Raw genomic sequence first — 23209 nt, 5'->3', positions numbered from 1 at the left:
CAGTTAAAAATAGAATGGAGGGGGATCCCTGGCTCAGCGGGTTGGCACCTGTCTTTGGCCCAGGGCATGATCCTGGGGTCCCACGATTGGGTCCTGCATTGGGCTCCCTGTGTGGAGCCTGCTTTTCCCTCTGCCTGTTTCTCTGCCTCTCTCTCTCTCTGTCTCTCATGAATGGATAAATAAAATCTTTATTTATATATATATATATATATATATATATACACACACACACACACACACACACACACACACACACACACATACTGGAAAAGGGGCACCTGGCTGGCTCAGTTGGTACACAGCATGCAACTCTTGATCTCATGGTCGTGAGCTGGACCCCCATGTTGGGCATAACATAAAGATTACTTAAGAAAAATATACACACATATATATATTACACATATATATGTATATGAAAAGAAATACATATATTAAAAGAAAATATTTATAATGGCAACAAAAATATAAAAAGAAATAACAAAAACTGCTCAAAACCTATATGAAAAAAACTATATAAAAGATACACAAGGATGGGCAGCCCCAGTGGCCCAGTGGTTTAGTGCCACCTTCAGCCCAGGGTGTGATCCTGGAGACCTGGGACTGAGTCCCACGTCAGGCTCTCTGCATGGAGCCTGCTTCTCCCTCTGCCTCTCTCTTTCTCTCTCTTTCTCTCTCTTCAATAAATAAATAAAATCTTAAAAAAAAAAAAAGATACACAAGGAAATTTTAACAAATAGAAAAATGTCCCTTGTTTCTAGTTAGGATGTCTCAGCACCATCAAACTGTCAGTTTTCTCATTTAATGTTATCACAATAAGAAGAACAACGAGGGGCACCTGGGTGGCTCAATCATGTAAGCATATGTCTTCAGCTTGGGTCATGATCCCAGGGGATCATGTAGCAGATCATGATCTGTTCAGCTGGGAACCTGTTTCTCTCTCTGCCCCTCCCCCTGCTCATGTTCACCCTCTCTCTAATAAAATCTTAAAAAAAAAAAAATAAGAGGAACAATGAGCCTTTCTATAGAGCTAGACAATATTATAGAAAGTTTATATTAAAAAATAAGCGTGCAAGAATAGCTAAGAAAATATTGAAAAGGATACTAGCCCTACCAGATATAAAACACAAAAGAAAGTTTCTATAATTAAAACCATGTGGAACTGGTACATGCAAACATCAATGAAATATAAAGAAAATCCAGAAAGAGACCCAAGTACATATAGAAACCTTATATATATTTGGAAGCTATCTCAAATTGCTGTGGCAAAGGTAGCATTTTAAAAAAATGATATAAAAGCACAGCCACTTGTGAAATGATAACATTTAATCCACTGCTAATACCATATGGCTAAATAAACTCCAAGTGAATTGGGGATCTAATGTAAAAAATAAAAGCACACAAGTGCTAGAAGACAGTATAAATGAACTCTTCTAATCTGGGTTCTGCATAAGACAAAAAAAAGGATCCAATAAAAGAAAAGATTAATAAATTTGGCTACATAAAATTATTTTTTAAATTTACATAGCAAGAAACAACTACATGAAAAGTCAGACAAATGATAATTGATTGGGAAAGATATTCAAGGTAGCATTTACTGATGGTCTACAACTGCTGGAGAGTGAAAGTACAGCACACAGTGAGACAGACACCATCCTACCAGTCCTCACAGTTATACAGAAATGTTTGGACAAAGGTCTGCACATACAAAACAAATAATGACTTCATTTCCATTGTGATGTGCTACAAAATAGAAGTACAGGGCTGCATCCCTGTGTAGGGACTATACAGGTTTTGTTAAGGAAATAATTATTAAATTAAAACTAGAGAATTTTAAATAACAAATTATCTGTATATATGATGAAGTTATAATTTCTTACCATTTTCAGAGTTAGAAAACTGAGGTGCTCCAAACTCTCTTATTTGAAAATGTTTTTCCTTGTCATCGTCGGCTGCTGAAACACAAGCACATAAAGGATAAACTGAACAAGGAGAAATTTAGCATGCTTATTTACTGTTACATTTTATAATAATTCAGCCTAAGTGTTCACTTGGCCAAATCTGTTAATAATACACATAAAGGCGAGATGTAAAAAATTTAAAGAACCATATATAAAAATCACATTTGTGTGCATAAACATGTATATTTGTGTGCATAGATGGTCCCCTACTTACACAGAGATCCCCTACACTGGTTTGACTTACAAATTTTTACTTTATAATGATGCAAAAGAGATACACATTCAGCAGAAACTGTACCTCAAATTTTGATGTAGATTTTTTCCTGGGCTAGTGATATGCAATACAATATTCTTCTGTGATGCAGGACAGCTGCAACAAGCCACAGCTCCTTCTCAGCCATGTGATAATAGATAAGCAACCTTCTGTACCCATAAAACCATTCTGTTTTCAGTTTCAGTGCAGTATTCAATAGATTACATGAGATATTTAATACTTAATTATAAAATAGGCTTTGTGTTAGATCATTTGCCCACCTGCAGACTAATGTAAGTATTCTGAGCACACTTAAGGTAGGCCAAGATAAGTTCTGATGTTCAGTATGTTAGATATATCAAATGAATTTCAAATTATGATATTTGCTTTTTTTTGGTATAGAAGGAATATATATTTTTTCTTATTTGATTTAAAAAATTTATTTTAGGGATCCCTGGGTGGCGCAGTGGTTTGGCGCCTGCCTTTGGCCCAGGGCGCGATCCTGGAGACCCGGGATCGAATCCCACGTCGGGCTCCCGGTGCATGGAGCCTGCTTCTCCCTCTGCCTATGTCTCTGCCTCTCTCTATCTCTCTGTGTGACTATCATAAAAAAAAAATTAAAAAAAGAAAATGCTTTATTAAAAAAATTTATTTTAATTCCAGTATAGTTTACATACAGTGTTATATAGTTTATATTAGTTTCAGATGTTCAACTTATTATTTTCAACTTAGGATGGGTTTATCAGGAGTAACCCCATCTAAAGTTGAGAAAGATACAATATACATAATTTATATATATACGTATGTATACACACACAAATAACTTTATAATACCCACAGATATTCAGGGCCTTTGTTAACATCTATATCCCCTTGAAAGTTAAAAGTTTTCACATTCCATGTAAATTGGTACAACTGCTATTGAAAACAGTATGGAGGTTCCCGCCCCCCCCCCCGATTAAAAATAGAACCACCAAATGATCCAGCAATGCCACTTCTGGGTATTTTATCTGAAAAAAAAAAACAAACAAACAAAGAAACCCAAAACCACTACCTCAAAGATGTAGCCCCACGTTCATTGTATTATTTATAATAACCGAGACTCAGAAACAACTTAAGTGTCCATCAATGGATAAATGGTAAGGAAAATGCAATACACACACACACACACACACACACACACACACACACTCTCTGGAATACTAATCAGCCATCAAAAAAATGAAATCTTGCTGTTTTTCATTTTCAATAACATGGATGGACCTTACAGACATTATGCCATGTGAAATAAGACAGAGAAAGACAAATACTGTATTATCTTGCTTCTGTGTTGGGTATAAAGAACAAAAAGACATAAAAACCCAGCTCACAGATAGACCAGACTTGGTGGTTGCCAGAGGTGGTGGGGGTGCAAAATAGGTAAAGGGGTTCAAAAGGTACACACTTCTGGTTATAAAATAAATAATAGGTATGTAATGTGTAGCCCGGTGACTAGTTAATAATATTATATTATATACTGGAATGTTGCTGAATGAGTAAATCTTAAAAAATTCTCATCACGAGAAAAAAATGTTCTAACTATATATGGTGATGGATGTGAACTAGACTTATCGTGGTGATCTTTTCACACTATAATGCAACTATCAAGTCATTATGTTCTAAATCTGAAATTAGCATGTCATTTATACCTCAATTAAATAAAGGTTTTCACATTCAAAAGCCTATTCTTTCCTGGTGGACCTGTGTCTAATTCTGTATTCTCTGGAAGTTCATTTTATGTTTTTTTCTGATCTCCATGTCTCTGCGCATCAGATATTTATGTGCATAGCTGTAAACAGAACAAAAAGTGAGAATAACAGTGATTTCATATGAAGTGAAAAATCCAACATATATGCTTTTTAAAGACAGCATACTTCCCAAAGCTCCCCAAGCCAAATGTTATTTTTGTTTTTCGCTTGTTCTTTTTTTAAGATTTTATTTATTTGAGAGAATGAGCATGAGAGAGAATGTTTATGAGAGACAGAAAGAGTGAACACAAGCAGGGAGGAGGAGTACAGGGAGAAGGAGACTCCCTGCCAAGCATGGGGACTTGATCTCAGAACCCTGGGGATCATGACCTAAGCTGAAGGCAGACGCTTAACCAACTGAGCCACATAGGTACCCAAAAGGTTGTTTTTTTAAAAAACTGTCCAAGTTTGGGGTGTATACTGAGACAAATTATGCCCTATTATTAATGTGGGAGCCATTTTCCCACATAATTTACCTGTACCTCAGTATAAATACACAGACCAGGAAAAATATTTAATAACCAAAGGAAAAAAAAAAAAAAGCCCAAGATTTTCACATCTTCAACTATTATCAAGGACATTTTTTAAAAAACATAATGAAATGTATAGGTTTCCTACGTACAACATGAACAGTGTTGCCATACAGTGAGATGAACGGGTGTAATATGTCTAAAGACAAGGCAGTAATATCCCTACTACACTCTTCTTAAAATTTGATGCTCAATTTGGGATACTACAAAAGAAAATGGAAAAATTAAATCAACCATAATAATCTAAAGAAAGGTATAAGGAACTCAGTGTTATTTAGCTTTAAGATAAGGAGGCAAAAGATAAATTAGGTTCTAAGTTCAAATAGTATAAAGATGGTGAAAAACTACAAAAGATAAAAAAGAAAAAACAGACTCTATCACTAAAGACTTCAGTTGAACTTTGGAAAAATGTAGAAATGGGAAGAGATTCTCTCTGGCTAGAAGGAAGTGAAGAGGAGGAGAATCAGGGTTGGAGGGCAGGAGGGAATGGGTGACAGTAACACCATGGAAATTTTGGCAAGCTCTAGAAAGAGTTTGTGAAATATAGAGGTATTAAAGATCTTTAAGGAAGTGTTGCTGTTTAAGACACAGGGTAACTTCCTTCCTCTCTCTTCCCCAGAAATCTTTAATAATGATCTGCTTTACTCCACATTGCTTTTGGTATGATTTATGTGGGGTTTGGTTTTATTTCCTTTTTTTTTTTTTTAAGATTTATTATTTCTTTGAGAGAGAGTGAGGACAGCATGTGAGGAGGGGCAGAGGGAGAAGGAGAGAAGCAGACTCCACTACGCATGAAGCCTGACTCAGGGCTTAATCCCACGACTCTGAGAACACAACCTAAGCCAAAATCAAGAGTTGGACACCTAACCAACTGAGCCACCCAGGTGTCCCTGGTTTTATTTCATTTTAATGCTACAGATGTGTATGAGATTGGGATCTACATAGGTATATCAGAAAGAAAGGCTGGCTCAAATGGCATAGTTTATTTCATTATATAAAATACCACTTCAATAAATATCTCAGGAAATAAATGCTTGAAGGCATTCCAAATTACTTACACAAGATAGTTCTAAAAGTAAAATTATTGAATTGAATTCTAGGATGAATGTATTTTTCAGAAACATTATCCCAGTTTCCTCTCCTACAAGTAGTGATGGTATTTTCTTGGTCTCAGGAACACAGAATATTTTTAAAATGTTCCTATTATTATGACCAATGAATGCTACCTGGAAATATAAGAGACTATATACTCAGAAGCACCCTGTCTTACAAAAAAAATACTTGGGCAACCCCGGTGGCTCAGCGGTTTAGCACCGCCTACAGCCTAGGGCATGATCCTGGAGGCCCAGGATGAAGTCCCGTCGGGCTCCCTGCATGGAGCCTGCTTCTCCCTCTGCCTGTGTCTCTGCCTCTCTCTCTCTCTCTGTGTGTCTCTCATGAATAAATAAATAAAATCTTAAAAAAAAATACTTGCTGAAACTATAAAACAAACTTTTTTTAAAAGATTTTATTTATTTATTCATGAGAGAAAGAGAGAGAGAAAGGCAGAGGCACAGGCAGAGGGAGAAGCAGGCACCATGCAGGGAGCCCAATGTGGGACTTGATCCCAGGTCTCCAGGATCATGCCCTGGGCTGAAGGCAGGCTCCAAACCGCTGAGCCACTTGGGATCCCTAAAACAAATTTTTAATGCATTGATGGACTTGTTAGGAACAAATGACATGAGCGGAAACAAGAGATGTGTGCAACAAAGCAAAGAAGGGCAGATGCCATACCTACACTGCTCTCTGGAGACAAAGCCCTCAGCAAACACAAAGAAACTAAGATGTCCCCAGGATTCTCATGTTAAGCAAAGGCCCAGGAACGGAAGTCATAGTAGTCATGAGGCAGAATGTTCCCTGGCTCTAGAAAGAAGTAATATCAACTTATCTAGAGAAAAGTCTTTTAAGCCCCACAGTTAAAGAGCAAACAAATATTAGCTTACAATCAGAAATCACTAAACAAACAAGCGGATGAGTTACACAAGAAAATTGAGAGGAAACCAATAAATAACAAAGTCACCTCTTCAAATATGTATATTTTTAGATAAAGATATGAGTCAAAAGGTGAGAAAGAACTAAGGATTTAAGGATTATAAAAACCAGTGAGGCATAGATTTGTAAAAAAACAAAAAACAAAAAACAAACAAACAACAAAAAAAAACCAAATAGGACTCTTAGAAATAAAAAGCATGGTTGTTGGGGAGGTGGGAAATTCATATAGATTAAACACTAGGTTTAATGTAAGAAGAGAAAATTAGTGAAAAATAGGTCTGAAGAACTTACATAGAATGCTGCACAGAAGGAAGGGAGATGGAAAATATGAAAGAGAAGATAAAATATATGGAAGATGAATGAAAAGGTCCAACATAAGCTTAATGGAGTTCCACAGAAGAAAACAGAGAAAATGGAGGTGAAGCAATATTGTAAAAGATAATGGTGGAAGTATGTATAAATATCATATAAACAAAAAAGGAAATAATGATTGAGTATTTTCCAGAACTGGTAAAAGACACAGGTACAGGAAATACAACTTATATTATGAAAGATGAAAAAACAAAAAACCTTTCATATTTAGACACATTGTACTGAGACAGCAGGGAATACCAAAAACAAACAGCATATCCTAAAAGCAACCAGAAATAAAAACCAAATTCACTATAAAGGAACAATAATTAGACTAACAAGATTTTTCAACACCCAGGGAAAATAGAAAACAATAGAACAATATTTACAAAGTGGTGAAAGAAAATACCAACCAACCTAAAGTTGTTACTGAGCAAACTGCCTTTCAAAAATGAGAAATTGGGGTGCCTGGGCAGCTTAGTCAGTTAAACATCTGCCTTCAGTTCAAGTCATGATCCCGGGATCCTGAGATCAAGCCCTGCATCAGGCTCCCTGCTAAGCTCCCTCCCTCTCTGCCCCTCTATCTCTGGGTCAAATAAAATCTTCAAAAATGAGAAATAACAATTATTTTCAGATAAACATAAGCCAAATGGCTAAATTTACCATCATGGCATCTCACTAACTTCCAAACTAAAAGCTCTAACTACAGAAAAGGAAAATGAGATCACAATGAAGATCTGAAATATATAAAGAAATAGTAACAAAGGAAAATACCAGTAAAATGTAAGTAACATTTCTTCATAAAACAAAAATATTTTTTATTATTTGTATAGAAGATCACAAAAAGAGAAATAAAATACTGAAGAATAATAGTTGATGAAATGGAATGGGAGTAACTGGGTTTAGTTTTTTAAGATCTTTGTAATGTTTTAGGAATACTGAGATAGTTACAAAGCTAGCCTTTATTTAAAGTATTTATGAGGGAAGCCCAGGTGGCTTAGCAGTTTAGCACTGCCTTCCGCCCACGGTATGATCATGGAGACCCGGGATCAAGTCCCACGTTGGGCTCCTGCATGGAGCCTGCTTCTCCCTCTGTCTGTGTCTCTGCCCCTCTCTCTGTGTGTCTCTCATGAATAAATAAATAAAATCTTTTTAAAAAATGAAATAAGGGGGATCCCTGGGTGGCGCAGTGGTTTGGCGCCTGCCTTTGGCCCAGGGCGCGATCCTGGAGACCCGGGATCGAATCCCACGTCAGGCTCCCGGTGCATGGAGCCTGCTTCTCCCTCTGCCTGTGTCTCTGCCTCTCTCTCTCTCTGTGTGTGACTATCATAAATAAATAAAAATTAAAAAAAAAAAAAGAAATAAGGGGATCCCTGGGTGGCTCAGCGGTTTGGTGCCTGCCTTCGGCCCAGGGCGCGATCCTGGAGTCCCGGGATCGAGTCCCGCGTCGGCTCCCGGCGTGGAGCCTGCTTCTCCCTCTGCCTATGTCTCTTCCCCTCTCTCTCTGTCTATCATGAATAAATAAATAAAACCTTTTAAAAAAATGAAATAAAGTATTTAGGATAAAATTCAAGTGAAACCACCAAAACCAAAAATAAAACGTATAAATTCCAAGCTAGTACATAGGGAAAGAAAAGGACTAAGAAATCTTTAAAAACAAATGAAAAAACCTTAATCAATCCAAAATAAGGCAAAACAGGGGACAAAAGAATGGGGTAGAAGAACAAAACAAAGAGAAAACAGAAAGTACAGGTCCAAATATAAATCATGACAGTCAATGTAAATGGACTAAACTCATCAAGTAAAAGAAAGACAAACTTACATATGGGGTCTTTAAAAAAAATCCATCTTAATCTTATTTATAAGAGACATAACCTAAATGTTGCGTGCTCTGCAGCAACACGATCAGGGTCCTGAGGGATATAAGAACATGGAAAAGTTGAAAGTAAAAGTGCAGAAAAAGGTATGTAAAGCAAATACTAACAAAAACAAAACTATTTAAGCTAAGCTAATATCATACAGAGGAAACTATAAGATAAGAATTAATAATAGGGACAGGAGGGGTCATTATATTGATGACAGATTAATTTGCTAAACAGATATAAGAATTCTAAAACTGGGGCACCTGGGTGGCTCAGTCAGTTGAGTGTCCAACTCTCGGTTACAGCTCAGGTCACAGTCTCAAGGTCATAAGATTGGGGCCTGCCTCAGGCTCTGTGCTTGGAAAGGAGTCTGCTTGAGGTTCTCTCCCTCTTCTTCTCTCCCTCCCCCGTTTATGCTCCCCCTTCTAAAATAAATAAATAAAATGTTTTTCTAAAAAAGTCCAAACTTATATGCAACCATCACTCTAAAATCCTCAGAGTATATAAATTGAAAAACTACAGGAAGAATGAAAATCACTTCCAGCAGAGATTTCAAAACACATTTCTCAATTATTGATACATCAAGTAAATTAAAAATTAATAAAGATATAAAAGATTTAAAGCAGCACAAATAATTAGCTTTTAGTCTTAAAAAACTAAAATATTATTTTTAGGAAAAAAATTAATTAATGAAACAGAAACAAAGATTCAAGAGATAAGTTTAACAAAACCAAAAGTTGATTTGTTGAAGGAAAAATAAATCTTTAGCAGGATTACTTAAGAAAAAAAGAGGAAAGGAACAAATGTCTGGAATTTAAAAGTGGACATAATGGGATGTGTGGGTGGCTCAGTCAGTTGAGCATCCAACTCTTGATTTTGGCATGGACATGATCTCAGGGTCATGAGATCAAGCCCATTAGGGTCCATGCTCAGTGCAGAGCCTGCTCAGGATTCTTTCTCTCCCTCTCCCTCTGCTCCTCCTCCAACTTGTGTCCTTTCTGTATCTCTCTAGATAGATAGATAGATAGATAGATAGATAGATAGATAGATAGATAAAATATTTTTTAAAAGTGGACATAACTACTGATACAGCAGGTTTTAAAAGATTGAATAAGGGTAGCCTGGGTGGCTCAGCGGTTTGACGCTGCCTTCAGCCCAGGACGTGATCCTGGAGACCTGGGATGGAGTCCCACATCGAGCTCCCTACATGGAGCCTGCTTCTCCCTCTGCCTGTGTCTCTAACTCTCTCTCTCTCTCATGAATAAATAAAATCTTAAAAAAAAATAAATATAAAAGATTGAATAATGCTACAAATGGCTGTGAAACTACAATAATGTACATTATATTTTATCAGGGACTTTAAAAAAATATTCTCTACTTGGGTACAGGATTATATACCTGAAGGAAGCTAATCATTTGGACATGTATATATATATATATTTTTTAATTTATTCATGAGAGATACAGAGAGAGATACAGAGACACAGGCAGAGAGAGAAGCAGGCCCCCCATGGGGAGCCTGATGCCAGACTCAATCCTGGGACCCTGAGATCACACCCTGATCCAAAGGCAGACACTCAACCACTAAGCCACCCAGGTGTCCTTGAACATATTTTGAAGCTATGTTATATATACAAGTCTATGATTATTATGGTTTATCAGTATTATCTGTATTTATGTGTTCATTCATTTTTTTTAAGTTTTTAACTTTTTTTAAAAAAGATTTTATTTATTTATTCATGAGAATACACAGAGAGGAGAGAGAGAGAGGCAGAGACACAGGCAGGGGGAGAAGCAGGCTCCATGCAGGGAGCCTGACATGGGATTTGATCCTGGGTCTCCAGGATCAGGCCCTGGGCTGTAGGTGGTGCTAAACTGCTGAGCCACAAGGGCTGCCCTTATGTGTTCATTTAAAAATGCCTCTTGCATTTACTGCACACCTATCATATGCTATGTAGTTTATAAATATTATCTCTAGTCTTAATATCTTTTTAAGATAGGAATATATGACTCATATTTCAGATGAGAAAAATAAGAGAGGTATAAATTACTTGTTTTTAAAAGCTGGCATTCAAACTGATTTTTCTGGCTCTGAAGCCACACTGATTGAATATATACTGATTGTATACATAATATGTATTTATAAAAAAAATAAGAACATGTGTTTAAGTGTGAGGAAAAGCCTGAAACTTAGTCATACAACCCTGTGAAAGAAATATCTACATTAAAGGTCTAATTTTAGAGAAAATCAAAATTTCCTAAAAAAAAAGTAAATACACTTTCTAATTAGGTACTGCTAGAAAGCTAACTCTTTACTTAGTATAGCCTCTTGTTCCACCTGACCAGGAAGCCTGGACTGAGACCCTGGGAAGTTGCAGAGCATATCCTGCCACCCACCCAGAAAGAGAAGTCAGCAGCCCCTCCCAAGTAGGAAGCATAACCTCTTGCCTAGCTCACCAGGAGGCCCTAGTAGTGAGCATCACAACCCAGCTTACAGTGCTGCCTAGCAGCAACTCCAGTCTGTAGCCCTGCCTGGAACTGAAGCCAAGCTGGTGGCCATGCCCCATTGCTAAGCACAGCCTGCAGTCTCACTCAAACAGGGAGCCCATTCACTCCCAGCTGTGAGGCACAGCCTCAAGCCCTGTCCAATCATGCAGTAAAGCATGAGGCCCACTCAACTAGGCAGTGTAGCCAGCAACCTTGCCTAATAACAGAGCATAGCCACCATCCTACATGATTTAGAACCCAGCCTCTGCAGTCCTACCTAATTGCAAAGCACAGGCTGAGACCATATCAGATCATGAAGCCCTGCCTATGACCCGCCTGAGAAAAAGAGGGTAGGCAGCGGCACCATTTGGCTAAGGAGCATACTCAGTAATCCTGCCTGATCCGAGATGACAGTGAAACCTAGCTACTGACCCTGCCTAACCTCAGAGCACAGCCCTTTACCAGAGATTCCAGTCATAGCACCACTTAAAGACAAAATGCAGTCAAAGGGCTTCCCCCAACCTCAGAGCATGAGCAGCAGCTCTGCCTACTGACAGACAACTTATAGTAATTATAGTCAAAAGTCAAAGACAGAATTTTAAAAGCAGCAAGAAAAAAGTGATTTGTCACATATCAAGGAGCCCCTGTAAGACTGTGAGCAGATTTCTCAGGAGAAACTGTGCAGGCCAGGAGAAAGGCATATGACATATTCAAAATACTGAAAGAAAAAAAAAGAAAAAACAAAGCCTCAAGAATATTATACCCAGCAAAGCTGTCCTTCAGAAATGAAAGAGAGATAAAGCCCTTCCCAAACAAACAAAAGTTGAGAAAGTCCACCACCAGACCTCCCTTACAAAGAAGGCTAAAGGACATTCTGCAGGCTGAAATGAAAGGATGTTAAATAACCTTGTAAAACTGCATGAATTTGTACATCTCATCAGTAAAGGGAAATATATAGTCAAAGATTCTATAATATTGGAAGAGTGGTGCATAAATCACTTTCAACTCTAGTTTAAAAATTAAAAAAACAAACATTTATTTAAAATAACCATAACTACAATAATTTGTTATTAGATACACAATAAAAAAGATGTAATTAAAGCATAAAATATGTAAATAAAAATATGTAATTAAAATGTGAGAGGAAGAGAAGTGTAGTTTCCATACACTATTGAAGTTATTAGCTTAAAATAGTATGTTATAAATATACATCATGCATGTATACAGAATGGAATTAGTCAACCATAAAAAAGAATGAAATCTTGTGCTCGCTTCGGCAGCACATATACTAAAATTGGAACAATGAATAAATAAATCTTTAAAAAAAAATAAAGAATGAAATCTTGCCATTCATGACAACATGATGGACCTATGAGGTATTATACTAAGTGAAATGAATCAGACAGAGAAAGACAAATATCAGGATTCCCCTTACGTGTGGACTCTAAAAAAAAAAAAAAGGCAAAACAAAACAACAACAAAAAGAAACAGACACATAAATATAGAGAACTTGGGGATCCCTGGGTGGCTCAGCGGTTTAGCACCTGCCTTTGGCCCAGGGCATGATCCTGGAGTCCAGGGATCGAGTCCCACATTGGGCTCCCTGCATGGAGCCTGCTTCTCCCTCTGCCTGTGTCTCTGCCTCTCTCTCTGTGTCTCTCATGAATAAATAAATAAAATCTTTAAAAAAGTAAAATAAAAAAATTTAATAAAAATAAATAAATATAGAGAACTAGAGGTTGCCAGAGCAGAGTGGGGTGGAGGTATAGGCAACATAGGTAACAGGGATTAAGAGGTACAAACTTCCAGTCATAAAACAGATAAATCATGAGAATGGAAAGTACAGTACAGGGAATACAGACGATAATATTGTAATAATTTTGCATGGCGACTACACTTATTCATGGTAAACATTGTATAATGTCCATAACTGTTGAACCTCTGGGTTGTGTACCTGAAACTAATATAGATTTTCATTTATTTATTTAACAGAGCGAGAGAGAATAAGCAGGGGGAGTGGCAGGCAGAGGCAGAGGGAGAAGCAGACTCGCACTGAGCAGGGATTTCCCTGACATGAGGCTCCATCAGAGGACCCTGGGATCATAATCTGAGCCAAAGGCAGAGGCTTAACAGACTAAGCCACCCAGGCGCCCCTCAATACCTGAAACTAATATTTGTCATCCATATTTCAATTTTTAAAATGTTTAAAAAAAACTAGGGAAAAACTCCTTGACATTGGTGTTGGTGATAATTTTTTGCATAGGACAACAAAAACACAAGAAACAAAAGCAAAAATAAAGAAGACTACATCAAAGTAAAAATCCTCTCCACAGCAAAAAAATAACAATAGAACAATCAACAATCAAAAAACTCAATCACATCTGCCTACAGAATGGTAAAATTTTTGCAAACTATCTAATAAGAGGTTCTAATCCAAAATATGTAAGGAACTCATAACTCAATAGCAAAAACAGAATAACCTGATGAAAACATGGGTAAAAGAACCTATATACACATTTTTCCAACCAAAGAAGACATACACAGTGAACACATACATAGAAAGGTGCTCAACAACACTACTCATCAGGGAAATATGAATCAAAACCGCAGCGAGCTATCACCTCACACTTGTTAGAATGTTAGTATCAAAAAGACAAGAGAAAACAGATATGGTATAGGATGTGGAGGAATGGGAACACTTGTGCACTGTTGGTGGGAATGTAAATTGGTGCAGCTATTATGAAAAGCAGTATAGAGGTTCCTCAAAAAATAAAAAAACAGAACTACCATATGTTCCCACACTTCCACTTCTGGGTATATATCCAAAGGAAATAAAATTACTATCTTGAAGAAGTATCTGCATCCCCATGTTCATTGCAGTATTATTTATAATAGCCAAGACATGGAAACAACCTAAGTAACCATCACAAATAAATGGATAAAGAAAATATTAGATATATGCATATATATAGTAGAATAGAATCAAGTATTATTTACTTATAAAAAAGAAAGAAATTCTACCATTTACAATAACATGGATGAATCTGGAGGGCATTATGTTAAGTGAAATATGTTAGACAAAGAAAGACATATACTGTATAATTTCACTTATATGTGAGATCTTAAAAAGCCAAACTCAGAAACAGAGAGTAGATTGTTGGTTAATAGGGCCTATGAGGGGAAAAACGGTGAAATGTGGTCAAACAGTATAAACTTCCAGCTAAAGATGATTAAGTTCTGGGGATCTAATGTACAGCATGGTGACCACAATTAATAATACTGTATTACACACTTGACTGTTGCTAAGAGAATAAATCTTAAATGTTCTTGTCGCCAAAGGATATAATATATAGTAACTATGTGAGGTGATGGAGGTGTTAACTAATTTTATAGTAATAATCATTTAGCAATACATACATATATCAAATCATCACACCATATGCCTTAAACTTACACAGTGTTATATGTCAATTTTAACTCAATAAAGCTGGGGAAAAAGCAAGCTAACTCAAAAGTTTTTATATAGAAGGGATTTGTAAATTGACTTAATGTTTTTTAAATGAGTAGATATTAATACAATCTGTTTTAAAAAAGATTGTGACAAACTGTTTTGACATTTCAAATGTGATCATTTCACATTTTAATGAATTTACCATCTTACCTGGTTTATTTCCCAAGCTCACTTCCTCATCTGACAAAACTAACCTAAAGTAAAAACCAAAAAATGCAAAGATTTTGGTTAAAATATACTTGGGACTCACATTCTACAGTTTTATATGGTTAAAAAAAATTTTTTTAACTGAGATGACATGTATAATATTGTCCTGTAGATCAATCTTCTAAAATCTGAGACAAATGTCATTTCTTCTCTAGATCTACAGACTATGAACATAATCCTTCATCTCTTACTCTTTCAACAACATTTACTGAGTACTGATGAAGCATGAGGCACTGTATTCAGTATTATAGACACTGTGCTGAGTACCACCTCAAAGACAACATCTATCACCAAAGTCAGAGTGTGGGGATTAGTTTTCAAGCTCTGCAGGATTTGCTCAAGAATACCTGGGCTCTAAATAGAAGGAATGAAGAATTGCAGAAAAAGTGGACTATTCTATTTTGAACAGTAAAGTTATATTTGCAAAAAAAGATATATTTGCCTAAATATTCTCAGTAAATACTAATTTTGGATATTTATATCATCCATCTGTGGTTATAAATTAGACGAAGAAACTGAACATAGATTTAGGCATTATTCTTGAGGTATAACCTCACAATTGTGTAGTAGAGATTGTTTTTAATAAATCTTTAAAGATATGTAGAAAGCAATATAGGTATCCCCTGCTTTTCAAAAATTTGCATTATGCTTCTATGGAAGACCTACATTAGTACTTATCTTTACTAACTGGAAGAAATCCAAAGACAATTTTCACTTTTACAAAAAAGGCAAAAAGCAAATACAGTATTGAGTGTTTGTTTTGCAAAAAGCCCTTATAGAGGTAGCATGTACTCAGAGCAGTGGCCCCACCAAGCACCTTCCCTGGGAACTACACTCAGCATCTCAGCATTAAGCCATTATAGCTCTGAACTGTGTCTGTGTGCATCTTTGCTTCATCTCCATTTATTCTGTGCATACATTAGCAAGATGTGTGCCAAGATATCTGAAAAGCTTGAGAGGTTATTTTTTAGGTCTAGGAATACTCAAAAATTTTTCCCACAAAAAAGTAATGGTAATTACTTCTTTGCCTTACACTGTACTGGCTTATGAAATGTTTCATTGGGACACTCTACTTTCAGATAGCAGAGGAAACCTACAGAGAATTTATTTGCAAAAAAAAAAAACAAAAACACAAAAATAAACTTGTAGAGCAAAGAGATACTAATGACTTGGAATGAAATTTCCAATAACAGTATATACACATGGGTTTTTAAATAACTTGGAAGGAAGAAAAAGTGAAATGCTTTGGAATCAGTTAACTCAAAAGGTAGTTTTCATAATGCTGAGGATGATTTTGAATAAAACTTTCATGAAATGTGATAATGGAAAAAAACACTAAATTAATATATTTTATATAACATAGTATTTTAAATGTCAATGTATAACTTATAAGTTTCAATTATAACTATACATTTAATTAATCTACATCCTAAATTGTTTATATATTCAAGTTAGCAAAAAAATTTGTTTAGATTTCCCCAAAGAGAAAAGAGGGACATGCTTATATCCTGGATCACCTTCCACTCAACAATATATGGTTTGTCACTGTTTGGGTCTTATTTCTGGGTTTGTTACTACTACACTCAGTGCAACCTAGTTAACATGAGAAGTGGCAGCTCTGAAATGAAATCAAAGGTGAGATGCAATAAAAGGGAAATAGGCAACCTAAAGGATGTGCATGACAAGAAGCCCCATTTTCAGGTAACCAGCCCCAGTCTCATTTGTGTTGCTCTGGAGACAGATTTTTAATAGCTTCTGTTTCATAGCTGCTGGCACTTGTCCCTTTCTCTTTTAAGCTGGCCCTTTTGGAATTCACTGGGTAGGGGCTCTTAATACAAAGCTATCTCCCAAACTACAGAATTTGGAGTTATCAATCCAATCTGTTCTGTACTCTTGCCATCAACTTTGCCTGCCATGTTGAAAATGGGGGGAGAAATAGGGCTTCAAAACGAATGTTTAACATTAATTGGAAAAATGGGGCACCTGGCTGGCTCAGTCAGTAGAGCTAATTCTTGATCTCTCTTGGTTGTGAGTTCAAGCCCCACATTGAGGGGAGAGCTTACTTAAAAAAAAATAATAACCTGGCAGTCCTGGTGGCTTAGGGGTTTGGCGCCACCTTCAGCCTGGGGTGTGATCCTGGAGACCCAGGATCGAGTTCCACGTCAGGCTCCCTGCATGGAGTCTGCTTCTCCCTCTGCCTGTGTCTCTGCCTCTCTCTCTCTGTCTCTCATGAATAAATAAATAAAATAAAAAATAAAATCTTAAAAAAAAGAACCTTAAAAACATTAATTGGAAAATGACATAGAAATAAATATTCAGTAACTCAGAAGAGAAAAAATTCTTTCCAAATATATCATGTATCAGTATACACAGCTTCCAAAAACATCATATATCATGTATCAGTATCCATAGCATCACACTTCTGCCTGCTTACTTATTGAGGTTTTCAGTGAGAGAATTGCTTTCTATTTGCTCTTTGTGGTCTTCAGTAAGCTTGCTTGGAGTGTCTTGCAGTTGCTAAGGACAAGAAATTCAATGTTAAGTAGATGGAATCTGTTTCTCTCTTTGTGCAAACAAAATGAGAATAAAAATTCTAAAGAACAACATAAAATAGGGATAATTCTATAGTTGAGAGTGAGAAATATGGGAAATGTAAGCTAATGTAATCTGAATTGAGCCCTGTGTCCCTGTTTCTCCTGGCCGCCTATGGCAACCACACAGACTGTGACATGGGCTAGCCACAGGGTTTCCAAGTCTGTGATATGCCAAAGAAGACTTACACTGTGTTTCTGACTTTGACTGCAATGCTCTAAATATGGCTAAATATTTTCAACTTCATCTGAACAGAAATTAGATATTAAATTTGCCTAAAAACAGAGTATGCTATCCAGTGAAGCATTAATATAGAAAAAAAAAACATACACACAACAAAAAACATAGACTAATACAAGGGTATCTATTAGACTGGAAGATGCTATGTCAGAACATGACTTAAAAATCCATACCACGCCCCAGAAATATACAGGAGCAAGATATGAATCTATCAGATACCACATCTAGCTTGAGTAATCTCAACAGTAACATTTTCAAGCTCTATTGAAAAAACAAAAAAGGCAGAATAACTTCAAAGGCACTGAAACCTAGCTTACTCAAATTGAAGAAATGATTTACCATGGTGTTTTGCTAAATGAGCCATATGCAAAGAAGGCTGACAGGAAGACATACAAATGTTAAAAGCCCAAGAACACCTTTTACATGTAGGCAACAGAAAGAGCTGATCTAATAAAATACAGTACTCTCTTCAGCTGCAGTCACCCATAACTTCTGCATCATGAATTACACTACCACATTTGTATAAAAGTAAAGAAAGGAAATTTCTTTAGCTTCTAAAATTGTCAGGTAGGTACTCTAGTTGTTTTTCAAAACCAATGACCATTTTCCATTGCTTGTGCCTCTTAAGTTTTTCTTTCCCATAACTTTTTCTTACCTCGTTTACATTTTAATTTTCTTTTCTTTTGCTCGCTCTTTTATCCCCCCCGACACCGGCCCAGTATCTTGAGCCTACCAGCAGGATTCTTATGTATTTGTTTAATATTGCTGGGAGCACTTGGAATCAGGGAGGAACAGAAAAACAACTGGCTGAAGGAGTGCAGAAAAATGTTTTCCAATGTTTTGTAAATTCAAAGTTAGGCTTAAAACAAAACAGTTCCAATGTTATCCAAATGAAGTATAATATATCTCTAAAAGAAATGGAAAGAAGTGTACCTTAAGAGCTACAAAATCGTATGGACGAAAGCCAGTACAGGCCCCATGGATCTGGGACATCAATCGAGCGGTTTTTTCCCAGAATCCAAGCAGTGTCCTCTGCAGAAAAAAAAAAAAAAAGGTAGTCACTACAGTTACAATTTTTTTCACTGCTATTTTTCCTCACTAGTGTAGGCAGATGAATGGTTGCTGAATAATAAGCAGCAGGAAGTAAAATAAATTTCTAGGTTTGGGGAACCAGGAAGCAGTGTAAATAGTAATTCTGCATAAGAAGTAGCATCTGTATCAGCACATATATGTGCTTCTGTACACAGCTCTGGAATGTACACTGGAGTCAGCTAGAGAGTAATGCTAATAGATGAGAACATCTTCTGAAGAGTCCAAAAGAGAAATGTTAAAAGCACAAAAATACTATATTTGTACAAGGGGTATATGTGTAAATCTTTATGTTGGTAAGCATATATAACCCTTTACTAACTAGGAAAAAAATTATATAAGCCACTAAATTTGGTCTTTCAGTTATGGCATAAGAAAGACCAAAAAAAAGTGTTCTCATGCCAAATCAAGTAATTGGACATTCTCCTGGTGCTTAAAAGTTCCTATCCAAAATGAGGGGGCTGAGTGGAGAGAATAAAGGAGAATTGGACTAATAGCTATTGTGTTTCAGGTGTATGCTACATGGACTGCCAGATACTTTTATTTTCAAGTGCATACTTTCCTGACTCCTGAATTCCACAGTACTGAGCTGAAGGAGGTAGATTTCCTACAAGCCCCAGTGAATGTCCACTCCCTTTAGTTTATTATTATCTTATGTAAATAGAGTTTATTCTATTTTGCTATTCACAAATATCTGTTAAAATTAGTCACTGCTACTAATTAACATCTGACTTATTCACTGCATGCTATATATGTGTGATTTGGGGTAATAAAAGCATAGGTGAGACTGTTGAGGTGAAAGTGGTGGGAGACAGCAACTTGACAGAATGAAAAGAACACGTGGCCCAGCATGAGCAAACTTAGGTTTTTAGCCCAACATTGCCACTTACTTTAATTCTAGGGATCACTTTCCTCAGCTATAAAATGACGAAGTTTTAAACTATTGGGCCACAGCATCTTTGCTTTAAATGAAACTGTATGTAGTTTAAGGTGGAGCAGTTCTGGGTGAACCAGGGTTAATGAGCTGCGAATCCTGCCACGTGAACCTAGATAGCCCCTAAGTCTCCCTCTCCTAGAACACCAAAGAGAACAACATGAAGATACAGGAGTAGATAATCCCTAAGGCCTTTTTCAGCCTAGAATTCTATGATTCTCTATCATAACCTCGGTGAGTCACTTTTCAAAGTCAAAGGAATCTGATTAATTAAGCACTTTTTTATACCCTTTAGACAACTTTTAAAAAGGAGTCTCACCACTCATCAAGGACATGCTGACCATGGAGGTGGGTACCTGGTAGGTAGTGAGTGAGTGAGATAACATATTGCAGCGACTAGCTCCAAGTAAATCCACTTTCTGACAAACATCCATCTTTAACTTGTCAAAAGAAGCTTTGCTATTTCTCACTTGGATCTGTACCTGCAACCACAATAATAGTTGTTATTATTACTGATAATACAGATATAAATATACCACACAGGCTCATGATACATATTTTCAGATACATGAAATTGTAATAAGGAAGACTAATTCCCTTTCCTTGTATTATTATTTCATAATTAATGGTAAAGATTTTGGCTATTTTTAGTAATTGCAGGAGGTTCTTTCTAGTAAATATCTTTATGCTGAGAAAGTATGCAGTGATAAATGGAAAGTATAGTTAAGAAGAAATAACTCCAAAGATTCCAAATAAAAAGAAACATCCAAAACTACTGATGGATAATATGTAGCTAATAGAAGAATGAACAGAAAAAGGACAAGTTAAAGTGTTGAGAAGCATTAATGATAGTTCTGAATCATGGAGATAGATTTATAAATTTAAATATAGGCCTGTCATATTTCTTATACACAAGTATGAATACTCAACCTTTAATACACTTATTAATTCATTCAACATATATTTATAAGGTATCTATTTTGTGCCAGGCACTGGGATATTGTGGTGAACAAAACAATGTTCTTTCCTACCATCCTTGAATGGGGAGGCACAGGAAAAACAGTAGCAAATAAATATATAAGATCCTCTCAAGTTGCAAAGATAACATACAAGTGAAAAGGAATGATAACTTTTGGTAAGATGATCAGGGAGGCCTTTGGTGAGCTCATGCAAGATGTGTGAACTGGGACAGAAAGATGGTAGGTGAGCCAGGCCAAGATTCTGAGAAGAGCATCCCAGGCTTGGGGAAAATCAAAGACAAAAGTCCTGGGTGTGGGAGGTGGGCAAAGAGCTTAATATGTTTGCAGAACAATATGGAAGAGGCTAGAGCATATTCCTTCCTGGGGCATGGAAAGGGCTAGAGTATAGAAAGTGCAAGATGCGGCTGCACACATGCCAGGAACCAGACTGTGCAGGGCTATTTGGGTCCAGATAAGTTTAAAATCATTCTTCTTTATTAAAGCATAGGTGAAATTCAGATAACATAAACTTAACCATTAAAAAATATATAATTCAGTGACATTACTGTATTCACAATGTTGTCTAACAACTCCCTTGGATTGTATTCTAATTGTCAAGGATTATAAAGTGGAAAGAATAACAGGTTGCTGTGACCTATACAGCTGGTATAAAGAATCCATCAATATTAACTATGATTTGTATTATATGTACTCTTAATACATATGAAATAAAAGAGTGAATTTTATTATTCATATATGGTAAATTTAGGGGATACAATTCATAAGTAGTTTATTTAGCAAAAACATAAGTCCATACATACTTTAAAAGTCTGTGGTCAAACTATGTATTGTAGAAGAAGAAAAATCTGATAATCTTCACTTTTTCTTATAATAAGTTATTTATCTGAATTTTTACTTAAATTATTTATTTATTCCTCATTTAACAAACTATTTCCCTCCTGCAAACAAATCCCAAAAGTACAGGGAAGCAACACCTAAAGGGCAATGATACCTATTATGAAAAGGATAAAAAAATTAATGGAAAAGGTTGATGGAGTAGGGATGTCAAAGAGTTAAAAAAAAAGTGTAAAAAGTTTTTGTACTTCAAAGATCTCCAAGGAACCAAGAATTTATAATATAACGTGTTTTGAAAATAGCTTGATATTTTATGGTCTTGATTATTCTGTATAAGTTCAATGGGTATGTGTATCAAGAAAAGGAAAAGGATGTATTTTCATACTTTTCTGAACTTTTCCATTTGTTTTAGGGTGTCTGGGTCCAGTTCTTGGGATACATCTTTCATCCACAGCAGGGCTCCTCTGTATTCTGTGCGTGCTTGCTCCATCCGATTAATTGTCATCAAGGTATCAGATACTGCCCTTTGACTGAAAGTTGCTACTTCTTGCTTAAGACGAGACAGAGGCGTATACAGGGCCAATCTAATGACGGAGAGGTAAAAATGAGAGGGATGTACATCCCATGAACAAAACAAATAAAAACAAAGGTTTAAAACCATAAAGCATATCAGCATATCTGCTGTCAAGATGAGTCCATAAAACAGGAAATTATTAAGATGCCTAAGGAACTTTAGAAAGCAAATAAAGATCATACAGCCAACCTTGAATTGTTTTTTTTTAATTTATTTTTTATTGGTGTTCAATTTACTAACATACAGAATAACCCCCAGTGCCGTCACCCATTCACTCCCACCCCCCGCCCTCCTCCCCTTCTACCACCCCTAGTTCGTTTCCCAGAGTTAGCAGTCTTTACGTTCTGTCTCCCTTTCTGATATTTCCCACACATTTCTTCTCCCTTCCCTTATATTCCCTTTCACTATTATTTATATTCCCCAAACGAATGAGAACATATAATGTTTGTCCTTCTCCGACTGACTTATAATAATGTGTCTGTATCTCTCCCTTTTCTTATTCTAAGAAATACATAATTTTTGCAACATTTTGGATATTAATCCATGTATAAATAATCTGCCAAGTAAATCTGCATTTAGAAAAGAGTTCCATGGGTAAAAGAGATCCTGTATTCACAAAGCATAATCCTAGATAAATAGAAAGTCTTTCATATGACAAATTAGGTATAGAAAAGCAGATAAAATGCTAGAAGAACTAATGAGTATTGAGTTCTTAGCAGCTAAGGATGAGGACAAAAAAACCAAGGATTTAAGAAACACAAATCAAACCCAGCTCCTCTGGTCTGCTTTTTTGACTTAGTGGCACTGAAGGGCCTTGTATTGATTGTCCCTTTGTAATTTCCTTAATGATGGGTTTTGCATTGATGTGGTATTACAGAATAAAGCCACTTAAGTTATACATCATCATTATAGGTCTGATAAGACCTGTTTTTATTTTTCTTCTGAAACTGCAAAGATTTTGGCTGTATTTAGTAAATGCAGGAGAGGGA

At 36.2% G+C, this 23209-nt stretch overlaps 1 protein-coding gene across 5 annotated transcripts in view; it reads right to left on the bottom strand.

Moving 5' to 3' along the window:
* ICA1L (islet cell autoantigen 1 like) overlaps window positions 1-23209 on the bottom strand; it is an 80162-nt gene that overhangs the window by 24194 nt on the left and 32759 nt on the right. For 4 of the 5 annotated variants that reach the window (XM_072813061.1, XM_072813057.1, XM_072813059.1 and 1 more), the window contains exons 6-11: window positions 22032-22230; window positions 20189-20314; window positions 18743-18841; window positions 17412-17494; window positions 14921-14964; window positions 1878-1952 (exon numbers count right to left, since the gene is read on the bottom strand). In XM_072813061.1, the coding sequence (XP_072669162.1) occupies window positions 1878-1952; window positions 14921-14964; window positions 17412-17494; window positions 18743-18841; window positions 20189-20314; window positions 22032-22230 (626 nt within the window). The remainder of the gene's footprint in view (window positions 1-1877; window positions 1953-14920; window positions 14965-17411; window positions 17495-18742; window positions 18842-20188; window positions 20315-22031; window positions 22231-23209) is intronic. The other variant, XM_072813060.1, reaches the window with a different exon arrangement.

Source organism: Canis lupus, chromosome 36 (genome assembly GCF_048164855.1).
Source record: "Canis lupus baileyi chromosome 36, mCanLup2.hap1, whole genome shotgun sequence".
Taxonomy (NCBI): Eukaryota; Metazoa; Chordata; class Mammalia; order Carnivora; family Canidae; genus Canis; species Canis lupus.
The sequence above is the reverse complement of the archived record's forward strand: the minus strand, read 5'-3'. Positions and strand labels throughout refer to the sequence as shown.